This window comes from Homarus americanus, unplaced genomic scaffold, assembly GCF_018991925.1.
Source record: "Homarus americanus isolate GMGI-L3 unplaced genomic scaffold, GMGI_Hamer_2.0 scaffold19952, whole genome shotgun sequence".
Classification (NCBI taxonomy): domain Eukaryota; kingdom Metazoa; phylum Arthropoda; class Malacostraca; order Decapoda; family Nephropidae; genus Homarus; species Homarus americanus.
Genome location: NW_024741599.1, coordinates 99,237 through 111,376, shown reverse-complemented (window position 1 = coordinate 111,376; position 12,140 = coordinate 99,237). Strand labels below are relative to the sequence as shown.

At 41.5% G+C, this 12,140-nt stretch overlaps 1 protein-coding gene across 1 annotated transcript in view; it reads left to right on the top strand.

Moving 5' to 3' along the window:
- Positions 1-12,140, top strand: part of LOC121875995 (protocadherin Fat 1-like) — a gene marked incomplete at its 5' end in the record, with an annotated part of 192,474 nt that overhangs the window by 109,767 nt on the left and 70,567 nt on the right. Inside the window, 2 exons of the mRNA XM_042380838.1 lie at positions 1,928-2,349; positions 9,708-9,969. Of these exons, the coding sequence (XP_042236772.1) occupies positions 1,928-2,349; positions 9,708-9,969 (684 nt within the window). The remainder of the gene's footprint in view (positions 1-1,927; positions 2,350-9,707; positions 9,970-12,140) is intronic.

Below are 12,140 nucleotides of genomic sequence, written 5' to 3'. Positions count from 1 at the left end.
TCCTCACCTTCCTCACCCACCACATACCCACCACCTTCTCACCTTCCTCACCCACCACATTCCTCACCTTCCTCACCCCACCACATTCCTCACCTTCCTCACCCACCACCTCCTCACCTTCCTTACCTTCCTCACCTTTCCTCACCCACCACATTCCTCATCTTCCTCACCCACCACACTCGTCACCTTCCTCACCCACCACTCTCCTCACCTTCCTCACCACCACACTCGTCATCTTCCTCACCCACCACACTCCTCACCTTCCTCACCCACCATTCCCTCATCTTCCTCACCCACCACATTCCTCATCTTCCTCACCCACCACACTCGTCACCTTCCTCACCCACCCTCTCCTCACCTTCCTCACCCACCACACTCGTCATCTTCCTCACCCACCACCTCCTCACCTTCCTCACCCACCACATTCCTCATCTTCCTCACCCACCACCTCCTCACCTTCCTCACCCACCACCTCCTCACCTTCCTCACCCACCACCTCCTCACCTTCCTCACCCCACCACACTCCTCCTTCCTCACCCACCACATTCCCTCACCTTCCTCACCCCACATTCCTCACCTTCCTCACCCACCACACTCCTCACCTTCCTCACCCACCACACTCCTCACCTTCCTCACCCACCACACTCCTCACCTTCCTCACCCACCACACTCCTCATCTTCCTCACCCACCACACTCCTCACCTTCCTCACCCACCACACTCCTCACCTTCCTCACTCTCCCGAACATGAAGTGAGGAAGTTTTAAGAGTGTGTCCTCATTATCTCATTATCTCCAGCTCTTTCCTCTTGTTTCCTCTCTTATAAATATAATATTCTCTCAGTCTCTCTTTCTTAGTTTTCTTATACATAAATTATCAGGTTTGGACAATTATTATTATTATTATTATTATTATTATTATTATTATTATTATTATTATTATTATTATTATTATTATTATTATTATTATTATTATTATTATTATTATTAGTTTCTGATTCTCTTCTCGTTTCTTTATTTTTCTCTCTAAGATTCTAAGATTCCAAACGGTTTTAAGACGATGTTTGATTTCAAGGTATCGGAATAAAGAATATATTTCTTCGGTTATTTTGTAGACAGAAATGTGTATTTTGGGTATGAAAACTCTTCCCAACATGTTAAAGGTGATATGTAGTGCCTCTTGGGGGTCATTGTGTTGAGTCTGACAACGTGAAGGTCATTGATCTAGCAGTACTTTGAGATGCGTTGTGTTTCCATTAAATCGCTGTTGTGTTTATTTTTTTTCCCTGGCAAGTTAATGACTGTGTTCTTTGATCTATCATTATCATGTGTAGAGTGTGTGGTATGTGAGTTGTGTTGGGATCATACTGATTTTTCTTTTGTTTTGTTAAATTGTGTTGTTTCGTGTTAGCTGCCAAGGTGTAGTGGTGCTTCTACGAGAATTTACCATGGTGCTGTGAGGACATGTTGCTGTGTTTCTCGCAATGTTCTGTCTTGTTTTACTATCATCACCTGGCATGTTAGGGTGCATCAGTAGTATTAATGAGTTGTATTTCAACAGAAAGGTGTGTTCTTTGTGTTCTGTGTTGAACAAATGTTGTGTTACGTCTGCCAGATTGATATTGTATGTTTCATTAGGACATTGGGTTGTCATCACAATAAGTTTTCAAGGATGTTTCTGCTGACATGGTACATAATTAGTACGACTTCCGGGTTGGGGATTTTTCTTTTTCTAGACTCTAGAAAAAGAAAAATCTAGAGTGACAACCTTTTGTTTATCTGTTTTCATATTCCAAATATACTGTATTAGTGACCTGTTGTGTTCCAGCACAGAGCTTCATGTTGTGTCCTACTACAGTATAGTACACGACAGTGCTCCTTGTTTATTATGTTGCAGTCACCCCATGACGTCCTCTCCTTCTGTTGCAGGTAACGCTGGTGGCATCTTCAGCGTAGATTCGTCTTTAGGTGTGATCAGCCTAACGAGGCCCCTCATAGACTCAGAACCCTCAGAATATCTGCTGCTGGTACGGGCCATGGACCATGGCAGCCAGGCCCGCGCCGCCTCCGTTCCTGTCAGGGTTATTGTCACATCGTCGCCCCAAGCCCCGCCCTCCTGGCAAAGGGAGGATACGTCCCAGGTGGTCGAGGTGGGTGAATGGTTGGTTGTGGGGTCAGCCGTGGCGCGCCTCACAGCCTCCTCGCCCTCCTCCCTCCACTACACTCTGACAGGTGGCAACGACGAGGGCGTGTTCATGGTAAGCCCTGCCTCGGGTGTGGTCAGCTTGGCGGCTCCATTGGACTACGAGGCCGCAGCTTGGTACAATCTTACTGTCACCGCCACCAACCTGGTAAGATACAGTGAGGGAGTGTGCTGAAATTCTAGTCCCTGTGCTTGCTCGCCTCTTTCGCCTTTGCCTCACGACCCAAACTTTTCCTTCCTCTTGGGTGCCTGCCTCGGTTCAGCCCATCCCGAAGAAGGTTGACCATTCCAATCCCTCTAATTATCGCCCCATTGCCCTAACTTCATCCCTCTCTAAGATTTTCGAAACTATCTTAAACTCTCATTTTCTCCGTCACCTTGAACGCCTTTCTCTTTTGTCGGATCACCAGTATGGCTTTCGCCAGGCGAGATCTACTGGTGATCTGCTCTCCCACTGCATCCATCTTTGGTCATCCTCTCTTAGGGATTATGGGGAAACTTTTGTCGTGGCCCTCGACATCTCCAAAGCATTTGACAGGGTATGGCACAAGTCTTTGCTTCCTAAACTTCCCTCTTATTGTTTCTCTCCCCCACTTTGTTTTCTCATCTCTAGCTTCCTTGAGAACCGATCCATGGCAGTTGTTGTCGAGGGATCGATCTCTCGCTCTTTCTGTACCAATAATGTTGACTCACAGGGTTCTGTTCTTTCACCTACTCTCTTCCTTCTTTTTATCAATGATTTACTTCACTCTACGACTAATTCTATCCATTCTTACGCTGATGATTCTACTCTTCACATTTTTCCCTTCTCCCAAATTCTCAAACTAGATCTGTTTCTAGAGCTGATATCATTTCATCTATCAATGCGGATCTGTGCAGCATCTCTGAATGGGGAGGTAGAAACTTGGTTAAATTCAATAGAAGTAAATTACAGCATTTGCCAATTACACTTTCCAAATAAAATAATCTCCCACCAATCACATTTCAGGACGCAATCATTCTGCCAAATTCTAAAATAGATATGCTAGGTCTCACCATTTCCTCTAATATGTCATGAAAGCCAAACATCCACAACATTGCTAAAGCTGCCTCCCGAAAGCTGGGGATGCTGTACAGATGCCGTAGCTACTTCACTCCTGAGCAGTTGCTTCAAGCATATAAGGGATTACTGCTCTCATATCTGGGGTGGCTCTTCTTCTGTCCAACTGTTAGATAGGGTGGAATCAAAGGCATTTCGTCTTATTAACTCTCCTCCTTTAGTTAATAATCTCTCTTCTCTTTCTCTTCGGCGCAATATTGCTTTGCTTTCTCTCTCTTACAGGAATTTTTACGGGCAATGTTCGGTGGATTTGGCATCCTGTGTACCGCCGGCAAGGCCGTGGGCTCGCATCACTCGTCTTGCCCGCGGTGCCCACCGTTTCTCTGTGGCTGTCGGTCACTCTAGAACAGGGGTGGCCAACCTTTTGTGTGATGTGATCTACTTTTTCCACAGTTACCCTGACGCGATCTACCAGCCTAATATTCACCCATTGCCATAAAATACGCAGATTCGTAGAGAGAGAGAGAGAGAGAGAGAGAGAGAGAGAGAGAGAGATAATATTTTTCAATAATTGTTATGATATATTGTTAACAAGAGAAAATCATAAACTTAATTTACTAATGAGATGGTTAGCACTGCATGTTGTCTGCCAGCTTTGTGTAATTAGGACTGTAGGCGATGACTGCTAGCCTCAAGTAAGCCTCCAGGTGTTCATCTGACATTGTTGATCGGTATCTGGATTTGATGTGTTTCATGTGTGAAAATGTTGATTCACAGAGGAAGGTTGATCCATAAAGTGCTGTGAGGTGCATGGCACATTTTCTGACATTGGGATATTTTTCTTCACTGAGAAGGTTCCAGAAACTTCCTCCTGTTGCCCTGGATTTGATCTGAGTATCATTTTTAAGCTTCAGAAGCTCATTTTCGACTTCAGATATGTCCATGTTAAATACTGATGCCATTCTAGATGCAATATCTTCAACATTTGTGATTTTACCAAATGGAAAACACATATATGTTGCAACAGGTTCTATTGTTGCTATATATTGAAACCGTCTGTCAAAATATGAGGCAAGGTTTTGCACGTGTTCAATATATCGAGCACTGTCAAACAGGTCACAGTCTTTTCCTTGGTTTTCTCGTTCAGGCATCATATTTCTGAAGTTTCGTAGTTGATGTTGTTGCAGCTGCGAAGACACTAGTTTTAGTTTCTGCTTAAAAGCAACCACAGGACTAATCATGTCAACTATAGTTTTATCTCTCCCTTGCAGATCTAAGTTTAGTTTATTCAGCATAGCGTCATGTCAACTAAAAAAGCTAAATCTAACAGCCACACTTCGTTGTGATCAAAAGGCCAATCTTTTGAGGCCAAAAGAGAAGTTAGGAAACCTATCATCACTCCTGCACAGGGCAATGAACCCACTGATTCGGCCAGCCATTGCAGGTGTCCCATCAGTAATTTTAGATACGAGCTTACTTACTGGCAACTGTGTACTATTAACAAAATCACTGAAAGTCTGAAATAAGTCTTCATCCCGAGTTTTTCCTTTTAATGGTAGAATTTTCGGCAGTTCCTCTTTGGTACTCATGTCTTTAAACACCATTCTCATGAAAATGCATAATTGTGATGTATCGAACACATCAGTAGACTCATCAAATTGTAATGAAAAGAACACACTCTCATGTATGTCTTTATTCAGTTGTTCACACAAATCCTCAGCCATAAATTTACAGCGCCTCATGACAGTGTTTCTTGATAACTGAACATCCTTAATAGAAGACAGTATTTCAGACTTATTTTTGAAATTTTCAAACAACGAATATGCTGCTTCTAAAAAGGCCCGTATGAACGCGAACACTTCCTATCAGGTTCCGCCACACACAGCATGGCACAGTCGAAGATTTTTTGTATGTATCGCTCTGATGTGTCCATAATGATAATGTATTCCCAGAAAAAAATCTAAACAAATATAATATCCCAATGATTATGAGTAAAATTTGAAGAGGATTTTTGTATGGCAGCTTAAGAAGGATGGATCATCAAGTACATCCTTCTTTCTTCACTACAACCAAACTGTGGAATGCTCTACCTTCTTCTGTGCTTCCATACTCATACCATCTGTCTTTATATATATATATATATATATATATATATATATATATATATATATATATATATATATATATATATATATATATATATATATATATATATATATATATATATATATATATATATATATATATATTTTTTTTACTCTTATTTTTTCGCCCCCAGGCCCTGTTGTGGGTCGATGACCTGTGTCCGGGTGGGCTATTCCCCGTAAAAGAAAAGGTTATTCAAGATAAAAAAATATATATCCCAGTTATTCTATTCTACATTATTTCTGGAAAGGAATATACATGCCAATGTTTTAAAAAAAAAAATTATATTTCACGCGGACTAAATATGATTGAAAATATAATACGCCCCTTCAGCATACTGTATAATAACTTCCCAAACATTTTTAGTATATAAAGTTCGCTACAGTTCTTTTTCCGTACATGTTATTTGCTTAATTTTAAATCCATGGAGTCAAATAGTTAATATAAGATGAATTAAAAATGACACAGATTGTCCAATAATTCCAGTATACTGTGTTAAAGATGATACTAACTAGACGCCGTATGTGTGCATTCACCTTAGGTTATACACAGACCCTAGTCAGCCCCAGGGCTTAGTCTTAACGATACTGATTATGTTAATGAAAACGTATTGAAATAAGAATGGCCACCAAATGAACAGATTTTATCAGTTCATGTTTATTATGACTGTGTTCAACCTCTTGTGGGGACTAACGACCTACAGTGCTCATAAGTCCTTTAAGAGTTATCACGTTCACGTGACGACTGTGGAGGAGACAGTAAAAACGATTTATTTATATTCTGTGAACTCATCAGATGTACGATTATGCGGTTTTACATTCTGATGCTGCTGAATTAAAATTATTTTAGTTCTCTAAGTAGAAAAGAATCATGATACTTCTTTTCTATTTAGAGAACTAAAATAGTTTTAATTCAGCAGCAGAATGTGAAACAGTCGAGAGCGGCACTCATACTAAAGTCCCGCTGGAAACGTTTTGTCTTAACAAAAGAAAAAAAAGTTTGTCTTCTAAAATTATTATTGACACCATGTAAACTCACGTAGCTTGGCTAACACGCTCACATTACAAGTGGACGATTCTGGTTGTGATTCACGTACAGGGTTAAACTTTGTTCTAAGTTTCATTGTGCCTCATACTACTGCACGTTCGCTGAGCAGCACCAGGGGACCAGATACGGAACAGCTGATAAACGGGGTAATGGCGAGCCAGTAGACGAGCTTTTCGGTCCATGTATGCTGTTACTTGGGACAACTTGTTACTTAAAATTGTCACTGATGCTCGGTTGGCAGCTTCTACTTATTCTAAGAATCCTCACCTAAATAATCAATCCATCCCACACTCTTCAACGCCTCCTCCCCTTACTTTCTTCTCGCATATCCATAGTGCGGGTCATATATTAAAAGCTTCTATGGGTGTGGGGCGAGTAAAGACATGATACAGCGGGTGTGGGCTACTAAAGACATGATACAGCGGGTGTGGGGTGAGTAAAGACATGATACAGCGGGTGTGGGGTGAGTAAAGACATGATACAGCGGGTGTGGGGTGAGTAAAGACATGATACAGCGGGTGTGGGGTGAGTAAAGACATGATACAGCGGGTGTGGGGTGAGTAAAGACATGATACAGCGGGTGTGGGCTGGTAAAGACATGATACAGCGGGTGTGGGGCGAGTAAAGACATGATACAGCGGGTGTGGGCTAGTAAAGACATGATACAGCGGGTGTGGGGCAAAGAAGACATGAAACAGCAGAAGGCGGGTGTGGGGCGAGTAAAGACATGATACAGCGGGTGTGGGGCGAGTGAAGACATGATACAGAGGGTGTGGGGCGAGTGAAGACATGATGCAGAGGGTGTAGGGCGGGTGAAGACATGATGCAGAGGGTGTGGGGCCAGTGCGGGTCAAGTTTAGTATACCCACACAGGGCTTTGATTATTCCATACCATCTATCTTCAGGATTTTCATAATTCACACTCTCCGCCCTCAGTCTCCTCCAAGCCGAGAATCCCATACGCATCATATATCTCACCCTTTCCATTCACTTAATCCCATTTGTCTTCTGCTTCATTCCAACACTATGATTCACTGCCATATGCCAACTTAGGATGTATTACACTCTCTCTTACATTCTCCTTTACCTCCAGGGTTATACTCCCATGTAACCTTCATTCCCTTGTTTAATTCTCCATCTTATCATTTCTAGGTAAAACTCTTCCGAAAATGTATGAATTCCTTATTCTTCTTCAGATTTTCTTTTCTTTATCATAATTTGACATAATAGTTCACGCGGGTTTGTGTATTATATGGTTTACCAAAGTTCTCCTTAAAGTTGTATATGCATTATACTGTATATATATATGGCACGTTTTCTTTTGCGTGTTTCATTATTTATTTTTGGTCTGGTATATAATATTCTTCTTTTTCTCTGTTTGTCTTTTTTCACATAATTTTTACTGGCAATGTAAAACAAGTATATGACAAAAGATGGATCCTTCTCTTAGTCTGTCATTTAGTTTCTCCGTCTGTCCTGGAGTTAAGCGTTTAGTAATGTTTTATGCGAGGGGATAATGGTTGATAAAAAAAAGTCTCTCTTATTTTCCTTTGTTACCATAATGCAGTAAGACACAAACAGCTGCGGTATGTAGGTAGTGGATGGTTGATGTGAGCAGTAGGACATAACTGACACAATATTTAACGGGAATATAAACCATTATTTTGTGGTTATTAAACTCTTGGAGGATGCTTAAAACTGTAGTATATAGTCCACACATGACTAAGTTAAACCACGTCTTGAAGCTTCTACATTATCATCAGTAACAAAAAAATATCATTAGGTAAACGTTTAAGCATAATGTTGTGTATCTTCTCAGCCCAGTGGCCTTTATACACCCATACACAGCCAATTGATTCCTCTAGCCCAGTCTACACGGTGTACAGGGGGAGATTGTCTTCACTCCCTCCTCCCATACCAAGTAGAGTTGTCGACGATACAGTTTACATCCCTCACCCTCTTACAGTACGGGTCATGCTGCTTACACTTATATATAACGCCTACAACATGCACACGACCAGAGGGTCATTCTCACATCTTTTAGACAACGTGAACGCAACACATTAGGGGATTATCTGTATGTATGTATGTATGTATGTATGTATGTATGTATGTATGTATGTATGTATGTATGTCTTTTGTGTGTTGTTTCAGTTGCTCTCTCTCTCTCTCTCTCTCTCTCTCTCTCTCTCTCTCTCTCTCTCTCTCTCTCTCTCTGTAATAATAATAATAATAATAATAATAATAATAATAATAATAATAATAATAATAATAATAATAAACGGTTTATTGAAAGAGCATGGCAGTCAGAAGACAGAAAATATACAGTTACATAATTAGGGAATGGATCACTTGATTGACAAATAATATACAAGTAACATAAGTAGTACAAATGTGTGTGTGTGTGTGTGTGTGCGTGTGTGCGTGTGTGTGTGTGTGTGGCTGGGTTTAGCTGTACACCATAAAGGTAAGAAACGGACTATGAGATAATTATAAGTAATCCGCCTCGATCAGACTACACAGCTCCAGCAAGGTGACCAGAGGACCAAGTAACGTTGTAGTGGTGTCAGTACTTACGCTCAGCTTCACGTGATAGCCAGACGAAGGTTTACCCAAATGGTTAAATATCTATTGTTTAAGTATTAATATTTTGTGTAACAGCTAATTTATTCTCCTGTTTTTATTGTACCTCAAAAACCGTTTTATCTGAAATTGTCATGTAGATATATAGAAGTTTCCATTGCAATAACTATATTTGCCGACTAGACATGATACTGACAGTTCTGTCCTCTTGTTCCACCTTAATACAACCCATGTTGTTCTGCTTCCCTCCCTTATCATATTTATGTATATCAACTCCACTGTAAAGTATGTATGTACTTATAATATAAATGTAAACAAAATAAATAATATAAATAAATATCGAAGTGATAACCGTGGTAACATTATGAGATGTTCTTATTACCACCATGCTATTGTACTATTCCAGATGATACTAAATGTTACATAATACTTCCTTGAGATATATGTATAGTATATATCAGGTGCCTACAAGAGAGCTCAGGTTCTCGTCTGGCTCAACCATGTTAATATTGTTATTTTTATCGACTCTGTATCTGTGTTCTTCTGGCTAAATATACTGTTTTAATTTCAATTTGTCTGCATCTCTATATTACAGGTGTTTACCATTAACCATTGTGATGTTGTTCTTCGTTAACTGGAGTCTTACAGCACTCCTCCTCCACCACACATTATATCACTGTTGTCTCCGTCAGGCCGGGGTATCCCGCAGTACATGGCTAGGGGTGACGGTGCTAGACGAGAACGACTGGTGGCCGGAGTGGGACCGTCTGGTCTACCAGGGCACTGTCCTTCAGACCGCCACCATACATGCTCCCGTCTTGGCCGCCCACGCCCACGACCCCGCTCCTCTCACCGTGACCGCCCACGACCGTGACCAAGGCTACAACGGCCGGGTCACTTACACCATCGTCGAGAAGGATATTCTCAAGTATTTTTCTATCGACCAATTCACAGGTGAGTTTTAGCTGGCACTGATGTTCATTACGTTAAAGATCGTCATAATTAAGAGCTTCACTGCCTGTAGACTTCGGGTGAACCTTATTTTGCATAGCTGCCAACAGCGCTTGACTGTGGAATGGGGGGACACAAGGCGCTGATTAACTATTGCTAATCTTGACACAGTTGTTTATAATATGAAGTTTAGAACCAAGACACTTTAGAACACGACAAACAATACTCGGGTGATTCTCCCACTTATCTCCCCAGCCAGAACATATACACGTATCTTACTCAACTGTCAGGAAAAATCTGTAGGAGCAGCTTTAATTAAATGAACAAATGGACATATTATTTATTTAGCTGTATAGATCTTTATAAATAGGTTGGGTTTAGTCAAGGAAGACAGTGTAAAAAATTGAAGTTGTTTATTATATCTTCAATAAATTAATAGAGAGACGGGAAGAAGAGGAATGAGAGGAGGTGGAGGCAGGATCAGTGGGAGGTTGTCACTACTGAGGGAAGCTCCTCATAACCGTCAAGGCCGACGGTGAGGAAGGAAGGAGAGAGGAGGAGAAGAAGGAGATGAAAGATTAAAGAGTAACACTAGTAATTACTGACACATGAGCATATTACTGAGAGATACAGCTATAGAAACACAACCATTACTGAGAGAATCAGATAATGGATAAAAAACACCAGAAATATAAGAGGAATGTATGAATGACCAATGTTATAAGGAAGGGTCCATGTTATATTCAAGGATTCTTTTTATCACTCGTAATATAATCAGGGTTTAGGAAGGATGACTGAAAAAGGCCAACAACCCTTAACCTCTGTTGTTGAAAGATTTAATAATAACAGCAACACAGAACTAATGAAAACCTAATTCTAGTATCTCTCATCTGTTAAAATGGCACACACACACACACACATAGCACAAATTTCTAAAACTGAGACTATAATTTGTGCAAGGTAGATCACATAAAGACAATACCAGATACCAGTCTACAGTGTCACATGCTCAGTGAGACATCTTTGTGTGGATAGAATGGGCAGCTCACGGTTGGCCGCGTGGGTGTGTTAGCGGTTAATGGGTGGGGAAGGGTGTCATTTCATTACATTACTCAAGTGAAAGGCCAACCCACCCCTCACCCATAACCACCCCGTCACCCAGTGGAATAAAGGCTTCCAGTCTGTGTCCTTGTGTTAGGTGGCCAGACGTTTGGATGTGATGTTATAAGCAGTGCCCTGTGGTCTGTGGTTACCTGTGATTGAGTATATGCTCAGTGGGCTTTAGATTGTAGTGTGTGTGATATTGTGGGCGTGTGTTTCTGGTATACCGTTAGAAATACTCGTAGTTTCATCATAACTATCTATTAAACAGCTGACCTTCCAGTCTTCCCCCCAGAAACACTTAACGCAGTAAATGTATGGATGAAAAAAAAAAAATCCTTGAATATCGGAGTGATCTACAGAGGAATACTGATGGTATAATATCTCTTACTGTCACTTATCTTCTCTCCAGTAAAATTGGGTAACTTAACTTTTTTCGTATTGCGATTGTTATTCATCGTATAGGTAGTAGAGTTGTGTTTGTAGTCCCATCCTCCTCTTACTCTCTCTCTCTCTCTCTCTCTCTCATCCCGGCCACGGTGTTAGGGGAGATCATCCTCGTGGTGCCTCTGGTGACAACCTTCACTGACTCCACTTTTCTCCTTCCCTTACTGTCTCTACCTCTCCTCTCTCTTCCCCCTCTTTCTGCTCCTCCCTCTCCTATCGCTCCCCCTCTCCTCTCCCACCTTCTTCTCTCTCTCCCTCCTGTTTCCCAACCTTTCTTCTCTCTCTCCCCTCCCTATCTCTCCCTTTCCCTCTCTCTCCACTCTCTCTCTCTCCCTTCTTCCCCCTCTCCCTCTCTCTCTCACCCCCATTCCTCTCCTCCCTCTCTTTCTCCCCCCTCCCCTCTCTCCCCCATTCCTCTCCCTCTCTCTCCTCTCCTCCTCTCCACCACTCCACCTCTCCCTCTCTCCTCCCTCTCTGTTATATGAAAACCTATAAAAACACATTTATTGTTACAGTCAACCTTCATGTTAGGATAGCGCCTCTTGTTTTGACTTGGGGCTATGTTGGTGTTGTCGTCTGTGTTGGTGTTGTCATCTATGTTGGTGTTGATATCTATGTTGTTGTTG